Source organism: Neolamprologus brichardi, chromosome 10 (assembly GCF_056152115.1).
Source record: "Neolamprologus brichardi isolate AB-2024 chromosome 10, ASM5615211v1, whole genome shotgun sequence".
NCBI lineage: Eukaryota > Metazoa > Chordata > Actinopteri > Cichliformes > Cichlidae > Neolamprologus > Neolamprologus brichardi.
The window spans coordinates 32,554,865-32,581,197 of record NC_142113.1 but is presented as its reverse complement, the minus strand read 5'-3'; the positions used below and the strand labels follow the sequence as shown (position 1 = coordinate 32,581,197).

General features: G+C 45.7%; 1 protein-coding gene and 1 long non-coding RNA gene across 2 annotated transcripts in view; both read left to right on the top strand.

The window, feature by feature from the left end:
- Window positions 1–11,783, top strand: part of zgc:77151 (uncharacterized) — a 44,599-nt gene extending 32,816 nt beyond the window's left edge. The window contains exons 6-12 of the mRNA XM_006785146.3: window positions 2,149–2,255; window positions 2,825–2,972; window positions 4,008–4,060; window positions 5,733–5,830; window positions 6,156–6,345; window positions 6,908–7,105; window positions 7,188–11,783. Of these exons, the coding sequence (XP_006785209.2) occupies window positions 2,149–2,255; window positions 2,825–2,972; window positions 4,008–4,060; window positions 5,733–5,830; window positions 6,156–6,345; window positions 6,908–7,105; window positions 7,188–8,318 (1,925 nt within the window). The 3' untranslated portion in view covers window positions 8,319–11,783. The remainder of the gene's footprint in view (window positions 1–2,148; window positions 2,256–2,824; window positions 2,973–4,007; window positions 4,061–5,732; window positions 5,831–6,155; window positions 6,346–6,907; window positions 7,106–7,187) is intronic.
- A 6,701-nt stretch (window positions 11,784–18,484) lies between these two features.
- LOC102780181 (uncharacterized) lies at window positions 18,485–25,182 on the top strand. The gene is made up of 3 exons (XR_004843456.2): window positions 18,485–18,584; window positions 24,230–24,482; window positions 24,757–25,182. It is a non-coding gene; the product is annotated as an uncharacterized LOC102780181 (long non-coding RNA).
- Window positions 25,183–26,333: the final 1,151 nt, after the last annotated feature.

Here is a 26,333-nt window from a genome sequence, read left to right as displayed (position 1 = left end):
ATTACTGTTTAATCTTTATGGGCTCAAGTTGTGGTCGTAAATATTTTGTACTTGTAAATCAGGATTTGTGTGTGGACCAAAACATTACGTATCAAACTCTGCACTCAAGTTTCAAGTACGAATTTTGACCCTATTTTTCTTTCTTTCATCTGATTGGCCACCATGTCAATCACAAATTTGACAATCCAATCAGAGAACAGGTGGGTGCTATATGGAGCTTCAGGTCCTGAGGGAATAAAAGCCCTTTTACATGCCGGCCCAGCGTTTTCCTTCATCACCACGAATGAAAACAGTCTGTGGTCGTCTCAGTTTGGTGATTTTTGTGTCACAGGTTTACCTGCAGGGACCTCCAGAGACACAGTCTTCATTGGTGGGGATGGTTACAAAGCTTTCTTCGTTATGAATTAGCGATACATGTTTTTATTGAACATTTGAAGATAAAAAAAACAAACTCTTGTAGACGACATGAAGTCAGAGATAGAAACGACAAGGAGCAGGTGCATCTAGTGCAGGTAGAGCTGCTGCACACAAAGCTCAGCAGCCAGCGCAACAAATTCTGGATCCTTAGCTTTTAGTTAGCAGTTAGCATTAGCAGCACATGCTGCGTCCGATGTGAAAGGACCTTTATGCTGCACAGCCATGGTCCCGGGTCAGCCCTGACTTTGTGTTAAAATAATCCTAAAGTAATAATGGTGTTTCTAACCACTGATATAGCACAACTTTATCCTTTCAACAGCTGCTGACAATTAGAGGACCTAGCTGCTGTCGGATATTTACACAGAGATCCTCCAGCTTCAAACTGTATCACCCTTCAAGGACCTGCAGTTCAAAAAAGCACCCCTCAAACAGCCAAACCCATCTGTTCTCTGATTGGACAGTTAAATTTGTGATTGACATGACATTGACCAATCAGATGAAAGGAAGAAAAATAGGGTCAAAATTCGTACTTGTAACTTGAAACTTGAGTGCAGAGTTTCACACGTGTTTTTTGGTCCACATACAAAAAACAGATTTACAAGTACAAAATATTTTTGACCACAATTTGAGCCCATAAATCTTTTCTGCTGCTGAAAGGCGACGTTTGTGTGTAAGATGAAACATATAACTTGGTTTTGAAAGCCCTTTGACCTGAAAGCATCACTTCCTTCCTCAGTACAGCTTCCTGTTTTCCTGTGAAACGCTGCCCCCTGCTGGACAGTCCTGAGCTTTTCCTCTGGTGTCTGCAGGCTGGTTATAAAAGCCTGTAGTGAGATGTTTTCAGGTTATTTGAAGGTTGGATAAACTCGTCCACATCAGTGCTTTAGAAAAAGAACAACACGCTTACTGAGCAGATCAGGCTTCAAATCAACCTGTTAGATTATCCACTGATGAGGGAGAGGGGACGACCTCGGAGAAGGAGGACATGCAGAGGGTGGTGTGACGGAGGAGGACGGGGTGAGGTGGAGGCAGATGACCTGCTGTGGTGAAGAAGCAGCTCGAGTGCTCATCGCTGCTTCCTGCTGAAGATCAGCTGATCCTTTTTTCTTCTGTTTCCCGCCGTCACGCAGACTTTTTAAATTTTACTCTAATGATCGTATCGTACGTCTCCATGTCCTCAACGGGAGCGCCGCGCTGAACGAAACGTGCTCACACGTATGATTATCCACATCTTTTGTCTTTTCAAAAACATTTTTATTATGAATCCGTTCTCATGACGATCAGTTAAACCACACGAAACACCAAAACCTGCGTCTGCGATGAAATTCTTTGTGTTGTTTCGCCGCTAAATCAGGACAAAACCGCCGCAGAAATTACGCCTGACACTGTCTGCATTTTCAATCATCGCCAAGGCTGCGGCTGGAAGTTAAAACCAGCCTCCTCGTGTGTCTGACATGTTTGTCTGCTCGACTTTTGTAAAATCAGATCATCTGCTGTCGCCCTGCACTCGGAGCTAAATGAATAAATCCCGTGTCCGTCTTAGACTGGATAACCTCCGTCATGTGACCCCTTTAGACCACCGCCCACAGCAGAGCACTGCACCTGAGCCATGTGCTGTTATTTAGTTCTGATTTTTAGTTTGTAAATGCGTCACAAAGATCGCCTCAAACAAACACAGGAAGGCCTCCGGAGATGTTTTTAATTTACGCCTTTATTTTATTTTTCCTGCAGGATGTCCTTCTCTCAGTCTGCGAGGACGACCTCGTAAGAGGAGAGGCCGCGACAGCAAAGACTCGCCAAACTCCAGCCAGTCGGAGTCGTGGATCGAGAGGATGAAGGTGCGTGTGGCGATCATCTGCTTCAGGCTTCAGATCCTCCTGTAATACAAACTCTGCTGAAAGTGAAATCAAATCCTTTCAGGAAGTAGATCTGGTACCACAGCGCTGTGAGACTGGAGTAAAACATGAACTCTCTGAGTTATTAGACGCTCAGAGCTCTGCTGTGAGGCAGGTCTGGGCAGTTTCAGCTGCTTTGTTTCAGCGCACGTGTGCACCCAGTCGCTTTGTCAGTGCTTTGAATGCATTCGTGCCCCCACGCAGAGGTCTGCTGTTCATTTAAGAAAAGCACGAGCCTCACATAAGGAAGTGGATCCTCGAGTCTCTGAGCGCTGCTGGATTATAATCCTTAAACTGCTCCGAGGTTTGACCTGCGAGGCTCCTCACAGCGCCCTCTAGTGGCCGACGTGCTGCAGACGCGAACATGTGAGCCTCGCAGCAAATAAAGGCGTTTAATAGATTCAGTTTCTGACCGCCAAAATAAAGGCACAGAGCAGTTTTAATGTGACGAGTAAAACAACAGGAAGTGCTGAGGCGTGCAATGATGACCTCACTGCGTGTTTCCCCCTCAGGAGAACGTGATGGGCAGCGTGGAGGTTGGCTGCGACGGCGGCTGGCTCCCTCACCCCGAGGAGCAGCTGTTCCTCGATCAGCTGTTCGCCTTCATGGACCGCCACGGATCGCCGATCCACAAAGTGCCGAACCTGGGCTTCAAGAAGAGTGAGTCCTCCACGCCGCCGCTTCTTCTTCTGCGCTCTACAGAACGCTCCTTTTCTTTCTTTCCTTTCCTTCATCCCTCCTTCATGACCTTTCACTCTTTCCTTCCTTCCTTCCTCCATCCTTTCTTCTTTCTTCCATCCTTTCTTCCTTCCTTCTGTTATCCCCCCTTCCTTCCTTCCTTCTTCCATCCTTTCTTCCTTCTTCCATCCTTTCTTCCTTCCTTCCTTCTGTTATCCCCCCTTCCTTCCTTCTTCCATCCTTCCTTCCTTCTTCCATCCTTTCTTCCTTCCTTCCTTCCTTTCTTTTCCATTCATCCTTTCGTCCTTCCTTTCTTCTGTTATCCCCTCTTCCTTTCTTTCTTCCTTCCTTCCTTCCTTCCTTCCTTCCTTCATCCATCCTTGCCTTCCTTCCTTCCTTCTGTTATCCCCTCTTCCTTCCATCCTTCCTTCCTACCTCCCTAACTCCCTCTCTCTCTCTCATCCCCTTTTTCTTTCACTCTTTCCTTCCTTCTTCCATCCTTTCTTCATTCCTTCCTTCCTTCTTTCTTCCATCCTTTCTTCCTTCCTTTCTTCTGTTATCCCCTCTTCCTTCCCTTCTTCCTTCCTTCCTTTCTTTCTTCCTTCCTTCCTTCCTTCATCCATCCTTGCCTTCCTTCCTTCCTTTCTTCTGTTATCCCCTCTTCCTTCCATCCTTCCTTCCTTCCTCCCTCCCGCCCTCCCTGTCTCTCTCTCATCCCCATTTTCTTTCACTCTTTCCTTACATCCATCCTTCCTTCCTTCCTTCCTTCCTTCCAGAGACAGACGAGCTCTGACTGCGTGTTAAATAAAGTTTTGTGGTGTTGAATGAAGGTTGGGTGCCGTGTCAGAGGTAAACACATGACTGCTGAGCTTCATCGGGACTCCATGTTTGATCTGTGGGGGGGTTGAAACCACGTTCGTGTAGTGAGGACCTTCCTGCCTCTGCTGTGTCCTCACCGCCTGCTTTAAATGTTTTTGTGTCTCCTTTGCATGTCTGATGTTTCGCCGCCGTCCTCAGTCGACCTCTTCCTCATGTACTCTGTGGTCAAACGGCTCGGGGGCTACAAAAAGGTGAGTCACCTCAGTTTATTTCAGTTTCTCTAAAATAGTAAGAGCTGCTGATTTGCTGCACGACTCTGTTATTAAAAACTTTTCAGGTTTTCTGTGACGAAGGTTTAAATAAAGTTTGAACATGTTTCAGCTCAGAGTTTGTTTCACGTGAGATTAAATCGAACCTGTGAGGCACGTCTGAGTGTGACTGTGTGTTTGGTTTAATCCAGGAGGATGAGGTCAGATTATAAATCAGCCTGCAGGGATTTATTTTAAAGTGAAATCATGAAGTTTTTGTGCTAATCCTCGTTAGCTCTGTCTCCGTCCCTGCTGAGAAAACTGCAAACGCTGATTTGAGTCTGCTGACAGCAGGCCGCTCGCTCGAGGCGTTTCGTAGCTCATTTAGATGACGCGCATGCGTCCTGGGACTCGAGGCCGAGCGGTCTTTCCTGTCCGACCGCTTTAAATTCCCCTGTGGGGTGGATGCGCTGACGGTGCTTCATGGTGTAAATTGATCAGACGGTTTCTGCGGCCGCTCCCTCAATAAAGTGAAACTGAAACCGGCGACGCCGAACGTGTTTGCAGCCAAACTAAAACGTTATCGTCCACATTTAAACCTGAAGAGTTGAAACATGCAGTAACTGCCAGACTGGAGTTTTTATTGTAAATATAATTAAATATTCATTTGCACAGATGAGTTTTCATTTGTCTCACAGTGTCGTCACACGTCTGCACGTCAGGATTAACACACAGACGATGGAGAAAAATAAAAACTGATCCACTGATTGACTTTGTCCTCATGTTTGCGTCTGTTTGGCCTCGTCTCCATTGGTCGCAGAGACGTCACCTTTTTGTCACGCTGCTGTTTTTAACACAAACGTGGAGATTAATGAAGCGTCTGAAGCTCTGAAGTGCCAGAGCTCAAGATCAGGATCAGATCATCTCTGCAGATATATCATCAGTTTTTATTCGTCTAAAATTATCACCAAAAAAAAGTGCATTGATTTTTATAATTAACACGTTATGGCGCTGCATGTCTGTGGAAGAGAGCCGGAGATTAATAATAACAATGATTACATGCAGAGAGGTGTAGAAACACACAGTGACCGCAGAAGAAACACCCAGTGCATCATGGGAATCCCCAGCAGCCTATTGCAGCATAACTAAGGGAGGGTTCAGGGTCACCTGGTCCAGCCCTAACTATATGCTTTAGCAAAAAGGAAAGTTTGAAGCCTAATCTTGAAAGTAGAGATAGTGTCTGTCTCCTGAATCCAAACTGGAAGCTGGTTCCACAGAAGAGTCTTTGTAGATGAAACCACTGCCAACAAAATTAAAAGTATAAATCAGTCGTCACACTTTCCAAATGGTTGATGTAGTTACACGTGTCTAAACAGTAGGGGGAACTAAAACTGATGTAAACCAGGATTTAGGTCAAGTTTTCCTCTCAAAGTCGACTCTGATACTTCGACTCTGAGGAGTCGGAGGCGGCTCGACCTCTTCCAGGATCAAAAGGCAGCTGATGGAGATGCCCAGCTATTCAGCCTGCAGTGGGGTGAAGACCTTAGAGTTGGTGCATGGTCTCCACTGCAGGCTGAATACCTGGGTCTCCAGTTAAACTATCATGATCCGGTCACCACAGTCCGTTGAGGGTTACTCCTCGTTATCTGACTTTCTGCTTGTTTTCGTGCGGCAGGTGACGACAGACCGTCTGTGGAAAGTGGTTTACAACGAGCTGGGCGGATGCCCCGGCAGCACCAGCGCTGCGACCTGCACCAGGAGACACTACGAGAGGTGAGACAGACATCATCTGTGACTGCGCTCACCGAGCGTTTCAGACCGTTTTACACTCAAACGTGAGCAAAGGGAAGTGACGAGGGTCTGGAAGCAGAGAGGAAAACCAGCCAGAGGGTTTCGTACCTTCATCCAGCAGGTCAGAGGTCAGCGCTGGATGAAGCGGTCATGAGTGTTAGAGAGCAGGAAAGCTCCCTGTACCTGAGTAGACCATGGCTCTTTAATATCCTGACAGATGTAGTGGAAGTACTGACAACTAAACCCTTGACCTTTGACCTGTAACTAAAAGGGTCCACATGCTAAAGTTCAGGTTTCTGTGTCTCAGGCTGATGCTTCCTTATGAAGAACACCTCAGAGCGGGAGGAGCAGAGTTTAAAGTCCCAGAATCCCCGGTGGTGCCGAAGCCCAGAGGCATCAGAGGCAGGAGACCGCATCCCAGAGGCAAAAAGCCGGGACCCAGACCCCGGGAGAGGAAGGTGGCCACGCCCCCTGCTGCTGCCACCATACGTGATGACGTGAGTTTACAGCTTTGTTTTCATCTGTTACTAACTCTGCTGAACGCTGATGCTCCGTAACAGATGGTCGGGTGATGCTGCGATGGGGGGACGCTGACGGTGCCGCCTCGGGGCGGGCGGTAGAAACGGTATAAATTTATACCACTCTACCGCGATAGCGCGTGTTGATGGTGTCATCAAGCTGCGCCTGTGTTGGTCGAAAGCATCGCAGCTGCAAATTATGGCGGCAGTCACAGCAAAGAGATGAAGCACTTTTGGAACATGGGGAAAGTCAAAAACTGCGCTTCCTTCACTTCTGTACCGTTGATGCATTAATGCTGAATTCTCTGCAGCTGCTCTGTTCCCATGTTGTTGCAGCATATTAATGACTAACCTTTCATCGAGTGGAAAAAAGTTGGCGTTCATCCTGCAGCTTCACTGTTTATGCTATGCTAACATAGCTGTGTTGCTAGCACGTAGCACATCATTATATACCAGCTAGCCCGACTTCAGTAACCCTGCAAACGTCACTGCTTTGATTGGCTTAGTCGTTTCACCTGCAGCCTCTCTTGCCTCTGAACAGGTCCCAAACCCGAACGGCACCATGGTGGCAAAGAGAGGCAGAGGCCGGCCGCCGGGCACGCGAAACAAGGCCACGGTGCTCGCTCAGGCAAAGCTGCTGGCACTGCAGCAGGCGAAGGTCAAAGGCAGCGCGGTGGAGATGACGCAGCAACAGCTTCCAGCCGTGGGCCGCGGAGGAACTGCTGCCAGCATGCACAGGGTAACGACCACGAAACACTCGTACACGCCTCTGAGGTTTGATTCGACTGCGTGTGATTCATTTCCTTCTCTGCTCCCTGCAGCCGGCCATCCTGCCCATCACCATGCCCCTCACCCCGGACCTCGCCCCCCTCGCCGGCCCCTTCATCTCTTTCCAGCCCAAACCGAAGGAGGTGAAGACGGAGCGAGGGGAGTCTGTGGTTCCCGCCACGGGCGTGCTCCTCTCCGCGCTGCCGCGCCACTTCATCGGCAGCTCTCTGAGCGGCTTCAGCCCCATCAAAGGCTTGTGTCCTTCGGACGTGTTCAGGAGCCGGCTGGGCCTGCAGAGGCCCGAGAGCCCCGCCCTGACGCCCCAGGACCCGAGCCAGCACCATCCCACCATCTACGCCCCCCAGCCGAAGAGCGGGAGCCCAGACACCCCGCACCCGAGCGGGGAGCAGCCACAGCCCCACCCCCTCCAGCAGCACCACACCCATTGCTCAGGGTGTAACATGGACGAGGGGGGGCCGCGAGGAGGCGGGCGAGAGGCTAGAACCCGGCCCCCCATGCCCCCCCTCCGAGTCCTTCCCGTGAACCTCGACTGCAGCGTTCAGGTGTGTCAGCTGATGAGGACTCGTTGCTTGGGCCCGTCCCAGCTGCAGATGTTCACGCGCTGCCTGTCCGAGGCGCTCTCCCAGGACCTGAACGCCAAGCCCGCCCCTCCCCCCGAGCAGGCGCTGCCCCTCAACCTCAGCAAACGGTTCACGCCGAAGAGACCCGCCGCGGAAGGGCCGGAGCCGAGCCGGGCCGTCGTCAACGGGAACGCCGACCAGCTGCCGGCCAAGAGAGCGAGGACCGGCTTCACAGAGCCAGCTGAGGAAACGCGCTCCAGCTCCGCAGGAAGTGCAGCAGGAGGCGCGGCGGCGGTGGGAGGAGGAGGGCAGGTAGAGGTGGAGATGAAGAACCAGGATGAACCCGCAGATCTGAGCTCGCCCAGCAGGATCAGGGCCTTCCTGCTCGGCCTGCCGCCCTTCAAAGTCAAACTGGAGGAGGATCTGAACAGCGTGCGGTTCGGGAAGTTCGTCCCTAAAGTCGAGAGCGGAGAGGATCCGCTAAAAGATGTGAAGAAGGAGGATGAGGAGGAGGTGGCAGTAGAAAAGATGGCGATGGAAGGGAGAGACTGCGGCGACTGCTCCAGCCGCGGCGCCGCCAATGCTGACACGCAGTGTTTTTAACCCCCGCCGCTCTGATTTGTTGGAAGATCATGTCAGCGCCTGAACCCACGGGAGCGCCGAGCTTTCGTTTCTCCATCTTCACCGTTTTAGTTTTTTTCCACTCACGTCGTCGGACGAACTCTGCGGAGGAACGGCGGCTCATGACAATCACGCATCTCACCGGAGACGAGACTCGGACACGCACTGCCATAACCTCCATAACACTACGATTAACTCCGCCGCCACAAAGTCAGACTCAGTGTCCATCTATGGGTGATGCTATGCATCGGGACTTCATTAACTAGCATTAAGAGTGTACTGTAGTTTGTAGCTTTGAAATCGTTCTCTACGTCTGTAGAGACAGAGTTATTTTCTGATAAGGTGTTTAGATGTTACGTGAGCAAAAGAAAAAAGAAGCAGCTCCTCTCAGTCTTCACGTTATAGCTCGTTAAGTGAAGCGTTTATAGTCCTGTTCGTTAGCTCTAATGATGTAAACTTTCTCACACACGTGCCTTAAACCGGCGAGCTGCTTCGTCGCCGGCTTCAAACACATTCTCTTAAAGAGATACCTTGATGTTGGACCTGCTTCCCTCAGCTCTCTTGTAGAGCTGCTTCCAGGCCTGAGAAAAAATGGCGTTTCAATGTTTCTCAGAGTTCGTCAAGCTCGTAACGACTGCGCGGACCCTCCACCTCATTGGTTTCCTTATAAAACCCTCAGCAGCTACGATGGCGCCCTCATCACTACCAGCCTTCACGTTAGAGCTCGTACCAAACTCGTAGCCCAAGCATTCAGACTACCTCAGGTTCTTTTATAGTTTCTCGCCTGCTTCATATGTTCAAGGGGAGCATCCCAGCATGCATTAGGGTAGGAGGCCAGTCCATAAACGCACATACATGGATGCCAAGCATGTGGAGTTAAACCGTTAAAACACGCCTTCTCCCCAACTCCTACAAACTGGATTTGTTAGGAACTACTTTTAGTGGCGGATTGATCCGTATATAGGGGTGTTTAGGGCAGCGTGATATTGACACCTGCACTTTCTGAAACATTGACTGAGGTGAGATCAGAAAGTTCCAGCACAGCTGCTCGGGAGACGGGCACCAGCTGACCTCCAGCGTTGATTTCTCAAAGTGGACAAAGTCAGACGGAGGGATCTGAGGGAGGGGTTCAGGAGGTGAGCAAAGATTATGAATCACCTGGTGCAGGGGAGGGATAAATTCACGGTTTGCAACTTGATGAATGTGGAGAACCTGACGGACTTCACCTGCTGAGCCTCTCAGGAAGTCTGGAGTCTTCGTCTGGTTCGTAGAGCGAACGCTCGCCATCCGTGATGGTCAGAGCGACTCCGTAGCTCCAAGCTCTTTAATGTGAAACCAGGTTTCCGGTCCTTTGACGGGCCAGTATCTGGGACTTTCTGATCACCTCGAGCGCTCGAGTCGTCTCCACCCCGACCTCGTTACATCTCGTTGTGAGAGCGGCTCTCTCCTTTGCACCGCTCTCCGATACGACAGTCGTGGACTTTAAGCGTCGGACCTGTTAGTTCGGTTTCTGTTCGATTCAGTCGTGTTTAGGAAAAAGCTCCACCAAAGACTGCGAAACGGATCCTTCATCACTTCATCATCATCATCCTGTCATTTAAAGCGCTACATAAAACCCAAGCATCAAGGTATCCCTTTAAGTCGCCTTTTCTTGTTTGTTTTCTGCCACAGACGTTGGTTCAGATTTGCACACCTACTGTACACACTCGCTTTTCCTCGTTTCCTTCCTTCCCAAGTAGTCGAATCAACTACGACACCGAAATTAAGTGGTGCTGTTTGCTTAGTTTTGTTGCCATATTATTGTTGTTATTGTTGTTGTTGTTCATTTCATCGCCATCACGCGTCGAGAGGTAGCCGACCTAATTTTCCTGAGAATTTTAAGAAAGTCTATTTTAATTAAAAGAAACCGTCGGCTTGTTTATGAAAATATGTGCAGGATCTTTTTCCTCCTGATTTATTCGACTGTTGGCTTCACGTGAGGCAAATGAGTACGCGAGTAGAGATGTACACACTCAGTCGGTCGTAGCTGGGCAGACGCACCAAAGTACTCGACCGGGACTTTTCCGTAACCTCTGTCGGAGTTTTAGGACTTCAGGATTTTCTTCTTCACTCGTGGGGAAAATGAGCAGTAACCAGGAGACGATGGTGAATAACACAAAGTCATATTCCCCTTCATGCAGTAACAACAGTGAGAACAGGGTAACTACTGTACATAATGGCTCTGCTACTTCCTGTCACCTTTATTTATTGCAGGTGAGGCGCTTCAGAGGGAACGAGTTCATACAACCTCCAAACGTTTCCAAAAAACGCACGTTCTCTCGGTTTTATCGTCCTGCAGACGCGGCGAGTCTTTTCAGGCTTTACACTCGATTTTACACAAGAAACGTGACAGAAGTGGTCGTGTGAAAGTTTCCACCTGCACCTTTAGCTTTTGGCGAGCTGTACCGCTTACTTTAACGCACAACGACGACGTTATCAAAGGGGGACCGATTCTGCTCATTTCCAGCTCTTTATTTTTATTCTTCAACTCAACCAGAGCAGCTTTGCATGACTCATAGCTCAAAATAATCCTTCTTTTTATTAAACTGGGCTTTAACTTTATCGTATGTCTAAAACAAGCTGTTTTAGCTCCAGTGTCTTTAAGGAAACCCTCCTGAAAAGCTCCTCCTGAGGGGCAGCAGCCAGTAAAGCCTACAGTAGAGGGGCATGTGTGCAGATGACCCCTTAAAAGCACCCCAGGAGTAACCGATGAAGACGAGGTCACATTTCAAAATGACTGGGTTTGCATCAAATGTTAGCGAGGGTGGTCTTTGCATGTTCAGATATTCTTGGAAGAACCCGCAAGTCTTTATCGATTAATACTGAGGTGCTAGAACGTGTCACTAAGGGTACCTTCGCTGCCAAAAAGCAGGTGTTTGAAGCGCAGTTAACTTCACAAAACGTTCTTCTTCTTCACAAAATCGCTTTACTCGCCATTATGTCATCCTGACCTTTGAATCGACTCGTCTTCCTCTGTCGTAGGACCTCGTTCACTTTGATTCACCTCAGCTTCTCGCTGGGCGCCTCCCAGTCAAACCATAACTCCACTGGACCAGTTTTCTCTTTAATCTCTTAAATCTGTTTTTATTTTTAGCTGCATTTATTGTTGACGAGTCAAAGTCGGGTGAAGGGAGGTCTTCTAGTTTAGAGCTGGAGAATCAGGTGAACCCAGTGTGAGACCAGGTTTTCTCCTGGTTATTTAAACTGAGTTTGTTAAAGTTTCTTTAGGTATAATTTCAGTTTTTTTCTTTTCCCATTTGATCTTAAATTTTCCAATGTTTACATTTTGTTATGCATGTTCAGCAGATCTTATATCCAGTGTTTTGCACACTACTCCAGCATCAAGACTCAAGCGGCACTGCTCATTTCTGTAAAGTTCTTCAAATTTAAGTGCCTGATACTTTGGATTGGAGTGAGCTCATTGGCCTTCACAACGTTGACTTGAACAACGGCTCCTGCAGTCGGATGGCGTTTCTTTGACCTGTTGCGTGAAACGAGTTGGAGGCAGGACGCTCGCTCAGCTCCGTCTGTCGGAGCAAACTGGACCTAACGAGGACGCCGAGTAGCCGGACGGACATTCATGAAGAAAAATGATCAAATCTTTTTTAAAAGGTGCTGCACGCCACATTTTAACATCTGAAGTTGCTGCATCAATGTGACTGTTAGAAAGAGAGAAAGCTTTCCTCTGGCTTCTATATCAGTGTCAAAAAATTAGCTACATGTCAGATGCTCCTAAACTATTTTAATCAATTCTGTATTTTTGAATAAATATTGAATGTTTGGCCGAATAAAGTGTTTCAAAAAAATATTAGAAATTTTTTAAACGGAGTTAGAATTCAGCAGATTTTAAAAAAAAAAAACTGGGACGTTGTTGTTTCTACTTATGTGATTTTCTTTATTTCCTGCTGCACATCTGCTCCAGGTTCAAATGTTGGTCTACGTTCGAGTCCTCCTGGCTCTGTATGACATCACAGAGAGGGGATGGTCCTCTTTGGCAGAGAGATTAAATGTTTCCAGGTGTTAAAAATGCTGCTTGTGGCACCTTTAAAAACTCTTGGATGTTACACACTGACGAATGTCTCACTCACATCTGCCTGTGATCTCATTTTTAAATCACCTGACACGTTTTTGTTTTCATGATTTTTGTCCCGTTTTGTTTTTGTTTGTTTTCCCCATGGAAACGAACCCTGGATCAGAAGCATCTCGTGTTTTTTTTTCTCTACAAACTGAGTTGAACTTTTGGTCTCAGTCAACCGGAGAGAACGAACGCTTCCCCGAGATGTTTGATTTGAACTGCAGGAGTTTGTTTTTGAACCCTCTCGATTGATTATGTTAAACAGAACTTCCTTTTTGTTTCTGTAAACAGCTAGCAGTGTCAGGTACCATTCCATTTTAACACTGTATATTTATAATAAAAGTAATCTGTTAATAATCCCTTTGTAATGTTTCCTCCAGTATTCACGATGTTCCTTCACACGAGGACGGTGTTCAGATGGAAAAGTCTCGATGTCACGAAAATTTGTATGAGATGATATTCAAATATTTGAGTGAGAATTTGAAAAGAAAACAATAATTTTTTGGCAGTAAAGTAGATATCTCAGAATAAACTGTCTTTATAGTGTTTTACAGGCAGATTAAAAAGAATGTAAAAGTTTGTCACAGTGGACGTTAACATTTCAGCCACTGCTGTGTCAGGTTTATGGAGCCAGAAGTGACCATATTTGGAAAAGAGGGTGGAGTCTTGTGTTATCAGCTAATGCTAGTTGACCTTTTACACCAAACACACCAAACTAAGGTTTCGGTCACAGAGGCATAGAGACGGGTTAGTTGCCATCTGATAGCCACAGCTTCACAGTATTTGCCCCGAAAGCCTTGTGATTGCTTTGGTTGCTAGAAGATTGGCCGTAGTTTGCATGAAACAGGGAGACCTCTTTAAAAACACTACCTGGTGAGCTGTGAAGAAAGTCGAACAAAAGCCAGTGCAAACCAGAACCGGAGACCTTTCACCTTCAAAGTAAAAGTTCTTTTACTGCTGCAAACAGTTTCAAGAGTAAGCTTCCACAGCAGCCAGCGTTTCACTCCTGAAAGACGACGATGTTAACAAGTAGAAATATATGAAGTTGGAATTATTATTATTATTATTATTATTATTATTGTGTCCTGCTGGTAAAGCTTCCAGGCTGCCTTTCCTCATAGTAGCCATCCCTCAACGCAGTATCAGGGATTGTAACATCTAGTCCTTTCATTAAATCAGACTTTTATTTTTTTAATCAAGCTTTCAAAATACTTTGAGTTACAAGTTGTGTGGGTTATTTTTAGAACAAAGTTTTCCTCTTAAACGACGCTGGAAGTTGGATTTGAAGAATTTTGGAAATTGTCTTTTATGAAAACACAAAATGTGACTAAAGTAACAAAAGAGAACTTCTGTAAAAGCAGTAATGTTACAGACAGTCTGTCCTGTCCTGCTCAGCAGTACAAATATTAAGTCATTTGTTTCCATAAGCAAAATAAGAATTAACTGTTTAAAATAATCTTTTGATTGTGACATTATTCTTATTTTATATCAGATGTAAATTTGATTATAAAAAGGTGTGCGATATTTGCAGATAAGCAAATATTTCCCCGTGTATACTGTTAGCGTGAACCACTCAGCCAGGGGTTAGCGTTTACAGATGGTTGCTAACTGGTCTCTAAATCTGTAACTCTGGACATTTCTTTGTCTGTTTTTTTTGTTTTTAAATAAACTTTTGTTAAAAATAGTAAATTTAATGGCAGATTATTTAACATCACAAGTGTAGATGTAATAATAATATAAATGATGTAAGAATTTTTTGTATCCTTATACATATTATATATACTAATAACACTTAGTGTCCCCCCTTAGTGGCCCTCTTCCTATTGAAACAACAAAAGTTGTATCCAAGATGGCCGACTTCTAAATGGCCACCATGGTCACCACCCATCTTGAGGAGTTTGCCCCCCCACATATACTAATGTGCCACAAACAGGACTTTAATATCACCAACCATCCCCATGTTGTTACGCTGTATCCATATAAATGAAAAAAATCTCTGGACACTTCCAGGACAATGGAGGAGCCACGGTGTCTGCTGGCCGGGGGTGGGCTAACAACTTGAATCTGTTTTTTAACAGATTTGACAATGGCCCACTTATCACCTCTCCCACCCCCCAGGTTCCATTAACCCCCCTCCAGTTGCCGCCCCCCCTCCGGGTGCAATGCCATTGTCACCTGAGCTCTCCTCTCACCACAACCCTGCTTCACCCCTATCCACACATCTATCCACAACAAAGCCAGCCCCACCCCCCACTCCAGCCCAGCCTCACATCTACTTCACAGCTGATCAGGTGAGAAATCAGCACAGTTCCTGAACTGTGGAAGACTTCCTGTGTGGTTCCGGTGCCAAAAATCGCACACCCCAGGGAGCCCAACCACTTCAGGTCTGTTGCCTTGACTTCTCATCTGATGAAGACCATGGAAAGGCTCATCCTGCACCACCTTCGGCCACTGGTGGCCTCAGTGTTGGACCCCCTGCAGTTCGCCTGCCGTTCTGGAATTGGGGTGGATGCACGGACAGGGACAGGAGCAGGATTGACTATTGATTATCTTATCTTATCTTATCTTATCTGATCTTATCTGATCTGATCTTAAATGGCCCACCCTGCACATATATGATTGGAAAAATTATGTTGACTTGATTTTTGGATGTTAATGATGATGATGAAAACTCTTCAGCATCATTTTGATTTTTGCTCTTCTTTTTTGAGCAAATTCCTGCTTTTTAAAGTTGAACAGTAACAATAATGAGCTCCAGATTTTTCTAAACCTTGTGATTCCTCAATCCGACCACTAGATGGAGCCAGAGACCTGGAAGAATTGAGTCCCGTGTGGAAGCTTTTATTATGGAGCGCAGAAACACTGACCGGTTTTCTCGAGTCATCTTTTTGCTCTCATGTTAGCTTCTCTGTGTAATTTGTTGTCATGAAAAAATGTAATTAAGATTATAATTATTTAATTGTTATTTATTTAATCATGATTAAATTAAACATTCTTTAAAAAATATCCTCCAGATAGTTTTGAGTCTAAATTTAAAGTAAAATATTTGCACTCAGATTTTTATTGCCAGCTTTATGCCTAATGAAACACAGGTTCTTGTGTTGTGAGTGACTAGAAAGAGTTGTGTCCCCACAACAGTAGCAATACAAGAACACACTCACACACACATTCCTCTGCTGCTGGACTTTTAAACTCACCGTGTTTTAAAAAAAAAAGAAAAGGCATCCTGAGAGCAAACACTCAAACCGAAGAGGAAATGAACACATTCCTGAGTCTGCTGCAGGAGCGCTGTTACTCACAGTGTGTGTGCGCACTGTTTACAGAAGTCTGTAGATGAAGACATGCAGGTTTGACCTTTGACACCAATGACCTAACTCATGGAGGTGACGTCACAATGAGATGAATTTTAAGGAGGGTGATGTAGTTCAATTAAACCAAAGTGTGTTAATCGACACTGATGTTTAAATTAACACAAATAATAACAACACTGTCAGATGTTTCAGCACAGCCAGCGTTAACGCAAACGCTGAGTGACTGTGTTGTTACACCAGTCATATCATAACATCAACCTCTCATCTGACATAGTTTTTCAAATTATAATAATTTAAAAAGAAAACTGTGAAACTAATGAAAACCAGCGTGAAACATGCAGACTAGTTTATTCTTTGCTAACGTGTCCATCGGGAACCCTGAATTCACATAATTTTGTAGTCTTTGCCATCTTTATTGAAATTATGATGTTATAGCTGTGTCCCAAAACGTCGGCTGCATCCTCCAGAGGCCGCATTTGAAGGCCGATTACGTCACAGCCAGGCGACGAAGGCTGTCCCAATTCGTTTGAAGGATGGGTCGGGTGTGTCGTTCGTGGCCCACCATATCCCAGAATTCATAGCGCGGCCCAGCCAAATTTCAGCTGCCAACAATGGCGGCCGCTACTGAGTTTTAAAATTACTCTTATTATTCTTTATTACTTATCTTTCTGGGTCACAAAATAAACTTTTAACATATTTTCAGGCGAGAAAGTAGCTGTGTAAATTACAAATATCTGCTTGGTTTATCAAGATATCGCATATTTGCAAAAGTGTGCCGACGTTTTCGGAGACGTCTGTTACCCACACGCTCGATAGCGAGCCGGGGGGTTCAATGGTCACTCCAGTCGGCGAGAGCACCGGACTCCCGGCTTCATTGTTTTCAGACCCCCGCTCTTTCACTACTCAGGTTAAACATGATATATAAGTCACTCCGATAACTTAAAAATGTAATTTCTTTTACCCTTTTTCGGTGTTTTATTTGTTCCGGAGTAAATCGGTTTGGCTGAGATCAAAGTTATTAGATTATTAGATTAAATAAAACTTTATTAATCCATCAGGTGGTTTCCTCCGGGATTTTCACGCAGCTGAATAAACGTTAAACAGAAAACTGATTAAACAGAAGTGTGAGACGGTCGAGAATTTACGCCAGTGTCCTGTTATATTTTAGATAGCAAGGAGCAGACGGCCGAGTTTATTAAACTCCACCGACACAGCGGTGACGCTAATCTGAAGGCTAGACCGTCCAGTTTCACAGCCTCGCACTTCCGGCCTTCTCGGTCTTTGAAGGTCCCGGCCCACGTAGACCGCGAAGGCCGGGTCCTCCGAAGGATGCAGCCGACGTTTTGGGACACTATTTGGCTTGTTTGTGCTGCGGCCTCTCTGAGACCACTCTTCAGCTGTTACTGTTAATTAGCTATAAGCTTGCTGACCAGGCTAGCTCGTGTTAGCTGATAACTCAAACACGGTCACAGGCAGGAGCTTTAAAACAATGGTGACTTCAAGATGGGAACCATCCATTTTTACATACAGTCAATAGTTTCGACATACAGTTGTTTTTTTCTTCTCTCTCCTTGGAAAGAACTGGAAATGTTTGCCGGCCTCAGCTTGTAAATCTGTGCTCAGATTCCAACTCTGGCTCCTTTTTGGGAATAAAAATGTCGTTTTAGTTTGAATGATGAGCTGAGAGTCGGATTCAAATATCAGCTTTTCTATTCACCTCATGAGGAAATGTATTTTTCTGTGTCATGTGTCTAAAACAGCTGAAAGTTTAGATTCAGCCACTTCATTTTGAACACTTGAGCCTCTGTGAGACGTTTGTGTTCCTGCAGACTTTGTGTATTTCGGTGTCTTTCGGTCTCTGCTCTGGATTACAGAACTCACCGTGGGGCTCCGTCTCATTGGTTTGGTATGCGAGTTGTGTTTTTCCTGCAGACTTTTAACCCCTTGAGACTCATAAATATTTCTTTCTGAAGTCTCCAGTCTTTGTCTGCACTCAACTGTAAAAATAAAAACCAGACAGGAGAAAGAAATCGAATAATGTCAATGAAAACACAGCTTCAGCTGCAAAGACAGAAAAGTCTGACACTGAGAATGTGTCAGACGGTCCGAGTGCAGATTATCGTCTGACAAAAACAAATTAAACGAGATGTTTTATTGATCAGAGGTTCCTTTTGTTCGTCACGACTCCCTGAAACTGAAATGGAGGATGTCACAAAGGGACTCACGATGTGACTGAAACATGTAAAAACGAATCTACAGTTCCTAAATAACATCTGAAACGCTCACAGCACCACAGGACGTGCTTTAGGACCTTTTGATTGATCCACCCTGTGAGCCTGCTGTGACCATTCCACCAGTGAAAACACAACTCAGAGTTATCTTATGTCTCTTAGATGTTTCCAGTCCTTTAAACACATTTATAAACTCAACAGTAACTCTGATTTGATCACATTTAGTCATAAAAACATTGTTAAACTGCATCACAGTGGGGAGGGAGGCAGCTGCAGAACATATCCTCCTGAGAGTTGCTGCAATAAAAGAGTTCACCATCAAATCGGTTCGTTTACTTGGACGTTTCTGAGGGAAACCGAGGCAGCTCGTGTAAATGACCCAGATTATTTATCTTATTGATATTTTTCAAACAGTTAAATCCCTGAACGAATTATACCTTATAATATAGATTAGACTCTTATTTTGAAATTCGGAACGGGAAACTTCCGGGAAGGAAGATCGTACTGCTACTGTTTGCCATAGAAACGGTTAATGAGAAAGTTACCGTTTTCCATCCATCTTTAAATTAGCATCTAGCTGGAAGGCGAACAGGTATGTTTGTTTGTTGTACTTGTTGTTTACATTTCGGACAATTTGTAAATGTATTATTTGATTGTTAATAAGTTTATGAGTGATCTAGCAGGCTGATGCTAGCACCTCCTGTGCCTTTTCTGTGAATTAATTAGCATAACGGAAACGTGAATCAATCTACCAAGTGAATGTTTATTTTGTTTTATGTCATGATTACAGCTCTTACGATGTGTCTGTGGTAACTTGAGAATAAATGGGTTGGAATACCCACCATGGTCCATCCGGAATGATCATTGAGTGCATCGTCTGAATAAAATCTAGCTGGAATGCTACAGCTCGGAGGTGTAACGGCCTCCTCCACGCTGGACATGCTTGAAACGCCTCACCTGTGGGAGGCGCCCGAGTCAGATGTTACCGCGGCTGGATGTAGAGGAGCAGCATCTCCGTGAGAATTAGCTCTGTGTAATAAAATCGAATGGCACAGCGAAGCGGCACGAAGCCAAGAAACAGCTGAAACCTGTGATTAGAAAGTAAGCCGGCCCCCAAACTGATATCAGCTGACTGAGGCCGATAAAATGTTTTCACCATCAGTTTGTCGCACAGGTAAAAGCAAAGAAATCTCCCAAAACCTTCACAACCTCGCCGCTCTGAACCTTACTGACGACACGCCGGACAGAGGAGTCAGAAGGGTGAAGGGTCGCTTGCGGGGAGCTTCACAGAGAGCAAGTTTGCCTCGCTTAACGCCAACGAACTCCTGGGAGGATCCGTCATTGTGCACCGTGTTTGAAGGCGAGACCATGCTGCCCATCAGGCCCCAACAGTGGAGTCTGGAGGTGGGAACAGGCTGATTTCCAGCACACAGCCAAGGAAAATAAAGCAGCTGCAGCGGCCCACTCAATCACCGAAGGAATCTGTGGAAAAAAGCAAAAGTCCGAGTTCACAGAAGTCAAGCTTTCACATTCATCTGGAAGAATGGGATAAAAATCCCACCAGAGCAACGCCTGTGCTCGTTTCTCCAGGACCACAGGACACTGAAGGAGTCCAGTTAGGAAATGAACATCTTTAACTGGGTTTAAACTTCAGCTTCTCCCTTTTTGTCCCTTTTTCAGGTCACGTGATGTTTCGTGTATGAATGATGATTAACGCCTCGTGATGTGAGATCTTCAGGCTTTAAAGCTCTGTGAAGGTGCTCTCACACATGCTGGTTTAAAGCTCGTGGTCACGGCGTTCAGAGCCGATCTTCAGCTCGTTTCACACCCACACAGTTTTTTTTATTGCTCTACGCCTCTTTACTTGGTCGGATCTTCATAATTTCTCTTCCTGCTGTGATGAACATCTTTCATTTCAGAGGATCCAAACGCGTCGACTCATCGGAGGAGCAGATTTAGGAGCTTAGAGACAAACTAAATGACAGAGTTTGGATTTGTGGAGCTTCTATTTGATCCCATCAGGAAATAAAGGAAAACTAAGAGACGTGACTGATGATGGACAAAAGGGGAGACGCTCTGTCTCACACACAGATGGGAAGTGAACCTCTGCTTTTCCTTTGTCTTCCATCTGTCCACGTGTCGGCCTCCTCCTCCAGGCGTCCCTATGTAGATGCTGATCAATGGATCGATCAATACCCCGCCGTCACACGGCAGCGAGGTTTGGACAAAGGACCAGAGAAACCTTTTGTTTCCTCCAGTTTTTACTGCAAAGAAACAGCAACGAATCCACCGATTTATCCCATTTATCTGCTGGAAACTTCAAAATAAGAGCGTGTGAGATTGAACCAAACATCCTGTGTGTGCGTGAACGTCACAGATTCCTACTTTTTCTGTTCCTGCGTCTTATTTTCTTTCACTGGAACCAAGCGGATATGAGACTCGTTTAAACGAAGGAAAACAGAAAAGACTAAAACTGCTTCTGTGTTGAGCAAAAACTGAACTTCACGAGTCAAAAATGGTGCGAACCTGCACGAATCGTGAGTTTAAATACGAAACCCTGAGCGTGAGAGAGCGGCCGCTGTTTAATCCCAGTCGTGAGGTCATTATTTTCAGTAGGCGGAGCTTCTGTCTTAAATGTCAGAGTGAAAACATCGAGCTCAGTTTGGAGGATTTCATCTTTGATGGTGCAGCGAGGAGACGGAGGAGGGTGGGACTCAAACCCAGCTCGCTGTTTTTAACCTCGCAGTGTCCGCCCGCTGTTAGTGAAACTGCAGCGGATTGGTGCAAACCAGAAACCGAAGCCACGGTGACGTCAGCGGCTGAAGTTTGGAGTTTGGGTCACGCCATCTTGGTTTTTGGGGCGGGAGCGTTTACACTGGAGTAAAGAAACAAAGTGTGCAGCAGCGTCACACCTCCACCTGTGTCACCTCCACCTGTCAATCAAACAGGCCACGCCCCTATGTTGGCGGCCCTCATGAGCTCAGCACCAACGCAACGACCACAAAGGAAACGTTTTCTGCCCGCCACGACGGCGGCCGGGTAAAAGAGGCCGATGGAGTCAGATTCTGTGTTAGTGCCTCGCTGAATGGCGCCGGCGTTCATCGTCCTCCAGGATGCTCGGTCTCTCCCTCGGCGTCCTTTCCTTCTGCCCATGATGGCTTCTCTCCTTCGGCCTCCTCCACTTCTTTTCCCTTTGAGTTTTCCTGATGTGACATCATCGATCCGACCCTCCTCCTCCTCCTGATGAAGCACGTCGACACGTTTCCTGTTTGTGTCCCAGCTTTGCTCCCGTACACGAGGACAGGTGTGAAACCTTTCTGTTGCTGTGGGTCGGGCAGACGACGAACTCCAAAAATGAAACATTAATCGACCTGAAAGTCAAAGATTTTCACAGTTTGAAGTTAAAAGTTTCTTTTGTGTTTCTAATCATTCAAAACGTAAAATAAAAACTCAAAGATAGTAAAACTGTTTTGGCCGACATGCTGTAATCGATCATCGATCGATAGTCCTGATGTCGGCAGCGTCAGACCCAGCGATGCTGCTCGCACTCAGACCTCCTGAACAAATGAGGGGCGGGACTAGTCACAGCGAGTCCAGGAAGCACGTTTTCATCCAGAAAGCTGAAAGTGAGAAACATCACAAACAGATTTTTAAAGGTTAAACATGACAGCTCAACACACTCTGACCAACGCGCCGTCTTTTAGCTCCGTGTTTGGTCTCCTTCGCCTGTAAAGCCCCGACAGACGCCTTCAGCTCCACACAAAGCCATGAATCGTTTCACGTGTCGAGCCTTCGTGCTGCAGTTAGGCTGAGCAGAGCGAGCTGTCAAAAACTGTCACGTGCATTTGGAAAAAGCTGCAACGCAACATTGAGGATTCAAATATACGTCACACGTGGACAAAGACTGTACGTAAAAGATGGACGTAGCCATTAGTTTCTGGGTTTTGCAACTTTGGTGCGTGGACCACTGTCCTGTTGCTTTTTTTGTCTGTTTTACAGTAAGAAGTGACCATATTTGGATGATACTGGAATTTTCAGGTAATATTAACAAACATGATTAATCAAAGTAGCCACGCCCCTAAATCCAGTATCCAGCTGGATCATTCGTGAGCAGGAAACTCTGCTGGACAGCTGAACACAGGAGTGTATGAAGGCGGACTCACTGCTGAAGGCAGCCCCAAGAGTCCTTGATATAAATATGTAAAAGTTGTGTGTGTTCCTGTGTGTTGTGTACTGTTTGTTTGTATATGCGTCTTTCTTACTGCTGTTACACCCACATTTCCCCTCGTGGGACAATTAAAGGATTTTTCTACCAAAGTGGCCACGAGAGGAAATGAAAAATAAAATAAAAATGAAAAAGATTATTTTAAGGCTGATTTAAACATTTTTTTTAAAGTTGCACTCAGAGAAATCCTGCTGTGCAAAATCTTTTTTTCTTTTTCTTTTTTGAACTCGATTCTGCATCAAATTTGAAAAGTTTTCCGCCTCTACACCAGCTTTCATTAAATTCATCTCGGCAGGTTTTTGTGCCTAATCTTGAATGATGGTGCAGAGCTGAAAATAGTTTTTTCATCAGAGCCTCGCTGTACCCACTCCCACAAACCGGCCGAGCACACAGTGTTTCAGTCGTCTGACAGGAGAGAATGCTGGCAGTAATTTATGATCCCATGATGCATCAGTACTGTGAGGAGTAAACGTGTGCACGGTGTAGTGTGGAGGTTTTTGAAAGGTGCTGCAGACTTTTGCAGTCGTGGTAAAGTGTCAGTTATTTAGTGTGGAGCTAAAGGGTCGCTTTGCATGCAAATAAACACAACGAGTGCAGCGGGGTTCAGAGAGCTGAATGGTGGGCCGAGCGCGTTTCAGCAGCTTCACCTTGAACATAATCGCTGTCTGTGCCAATTAAAGCGCCACCAGCGCCCCCGCCCCTCCTCCATTATCCTCTGGCCTCTGAGAGCCGAGGGAAGGTATGTGGGCTCGGCGCCAGCCGGCGGGCCCGCTCGGGAGACAAACACCGAGGCGGCCTGCGTGGGGTTCAGCTCTCTGAGGCAGCCTGGTTTCCACAGCAACGGCCACCGCCGCCAGCCGGGAAAAACCTCCTAAATGTCAACTTTTCCAGGAAACGGGGAGAAAAGAAGCTCATTTTAAAGTCTCATTGCTCACAGGGTCCCCAAAAACCCTCAAAGGCTTCGAGAGACATTCTTGGGCCATTCGGTCATCAGAGATTCGTTTTGTCCGAGTTTGGCGTCGGTAATCTCCAGCTTCAACCAGATTTTATAGCTTTCATACAAACCTGATGTGTCTTTGCACTCCCCACCACACTGTCAGTGTCCTGTTTAACTCACACTGTAAGAACGTCTTCTGTTTGTTTCACCTCGTGTGATCGACAATAAAAGCTCAGGCTGTTTTTTGTTCCATGCTGTGAAGAGTTTAATGTGGGATTTGTGTGCTGCTGCCACACATATCTCACGTTTCATTTGTCTGAACTTCAGCGTCGTAACACAGCAGCTCCTCTCAGTCAGAGCTATACCATCACACTCACACGTCTGCTTTCATGATGCATTTAGGGATCACCTGTAAATTGTAGCTAAAACAAAGAAGACTTGCAGTAGCAGTATGTAACCCCAGTGTGCCCATGTTCACCCTCAGAGTGCCAAACTTACCCAAAATTCACCAAATTCTTCCTTTAACCCTAAAACTCTTAATCTGAAAATCAGACAGAAATGAACTAATGTTAAAAGTCGAATCATCTTTTATACATTAGTTTTTGGCCTCCATGTTTCAAAACTTTAGCGTAACGCCTGTTGAAATGTTAGCTTTCTGAAGTCAGAGGTTCGGGTTATCAGCCAGGTTAGCTGACACAAGGCTAACCTGCGGTCGCCACATCCTCCTGTAGAAGCTTCAAACGACTCAACGGTCTGAGTTTTCATGGCTGAACTGGAGGAAATCTCCAGACAGCTACAACAGTAAGAAAAATAATGCTTGGGTTCAGATTCTGTTACCAACTGAGCGGTGGCGGCTACTTTCAGGGACCTGCAGCACGTTTTTCTCTGGATGCAGCCGCTCTTTGTGCAGATGAGAGCCTGACGTCTTAGTAATAAGAAAAAAACAACCTTTGTGTGTACATGTGGTGATTAAACGTGAACATAAGAGACTCAGGAATGCATTAATGCCACTGAATGTCCTCACAAAGATAGTGAAACAAGTGTGTGTGTGTGTGTGTGTGTGTGTGTGTATTAGCTCCTCCCCCTGCACACAGAGTGGAGCAGTCGCCCCAACAGGAAACATCTTTGGCCCAAAATACGAGAACCGCTCAACCAAACGACCTGAAACTCAACACTGAGCTCATCGACGTCCTCAGAAACACACCAGCTGAGTCTGAAGTGGATCAGCTGACCGTGGACGCTTCTGTCCATCTAACTGTTTGAAGGTCAACATGAAGAGCTGCTGTCAGTGCAGAAGTCTCATGCTGTTGGCAGCACGTCATACTCAGGTACATTTCTGCACTTTAACATGAACATTTTGGTCCTTTTTCATTTCAGTTTTTTTTCTCATTTATAGTCGTAGGAACATCGACCAATCACATTTCAGCAGGTAACCTGAAAATTAGCCACTGTACATAAGAATTGATGCTTTTTACAAGTTACCTCATAACTTCTATCATGTGTTGATTGATTGAAATCCACTGTGATGTTGTTAAGAAGCAAAACTACAAAAAAAGTCTTTGTCAACAAATTATTGATCTCCCTATTTCTGTTCTCTCAAAGATTAAATCACCACAAAAGTCTGAAGTCGTGCTTCATTTGGTCCACAGATGAATCCACTCGAAGCCCAGACCTCCCGCCGTCCTGCTGATCTGACCGACAACACGTTTAAAAACGTCTGCGTAACAGCGATGAGTCTGACACGTCATCAAACAACGAATGACACACAATTCATGTTAAAAAACAAAATCAGGCTCAGGTAAACAATCTGTGGAAACTGTTTAATGTTCAAATGTAACTTTATTTATCGAAAGCAGACTCAACATTTAATTTCTGTGTTATAGTCTCATCTGTGTTTCTTTGAATGAAGCTGTCGACATCTGTCTGCGCTGCAGTTTTTCATCTGGTAAATACTTAATTCAGATGGAGCAGAGTATTTATATTAATACTAATGTTGAAAACACAAGAAACAATAAACTGGTTTTAACTGTTAACTTCACCCGTCTTCAGTATTCAGCTTGTTTCCTGCTTCATGTACAAACTGCCTCCAAACCAGTGTTGGGGAGTAACGGAATACATGTACCGCCGTTACGTATTTAAAATACAAAATATGAGTAACTGTATTCCGTTACAGTTACCGTTTAAAAAGGTGGTATTTAGAATACAGTTACTTTGTTGAAATAAATGGATTACACGGCGGTACTTCCCCGTTTCATATTGTGGCGGGTCAGGACTGTTTGGGTTTGTTTGACAGCTACGTTCTGTTGTTCCAGGCGGCAGCGTTACGGTTGCCATGGTTACAGGGTGACGCTCTCTCTCTGCGTGTTTCCTGGGTGAGAGAGGCCTTTTTGTTGTTGTTGTTGTTGTGCTAAGCTAACAGGCAGAATGCTACAGGTATAGCTCTAAAGAATGTAGCATCATAGGCAGTGTAGTCCGTGCTGCAGGGAGAATGGACTGCCATACCCGTTATGTGTCTGTGAGCGAGGGAGGGAGAAAAAGGAAAAGTACGAGCTGTCATCGAGCAGAAACGGGAGCTGGAAGCATGTAAATATAATAATAACCACTGCAGCCAAGAAGAGAGCCTGACGAGCCCAGCTGTAAGTAAGCTATTAAGACTCGACTGTACACCGTGTTCGTGTTTTCCTCTGAAACAATAAGTTCTGTTGGAGCAGCCTTTCAACGCCTCTCTCTGTCTCTGCTAGCAAAGTTGACCCAGACAACAAAGTAAAGCTAGTTTTCAGCTACGAGCCGACACAGAACCCACCGTATTAGCCAGAGGTCCCTTTACTACGGTTCGGAGCCGCGGACCTTCAGTAACAGTAATAAATCACAGCAATAGTACATTCATGTAGTTGTAAACAGCATGATAATATATTAAGTAATCCAAAGTAGTCAGAATACGTTACAGAATACATTTTAGGGCATGTATTCTGTAATGGAATACATTTTAAAAGTAACCTTCCCAACACTGCTCCAAACCATCCACAAAACACTGGGAGTGCGATCTGGCGAGCGGTCCTGAGACTAGTGACGGGAATTCCAGCTCTTTTTAGAGAGCCGACTCTTTCAGCTCCCAAGCGGCTCTTCAGGTCGCTTTGTTGCTTTAATGAATTTATTATCAGCAACAATATAAAATTATC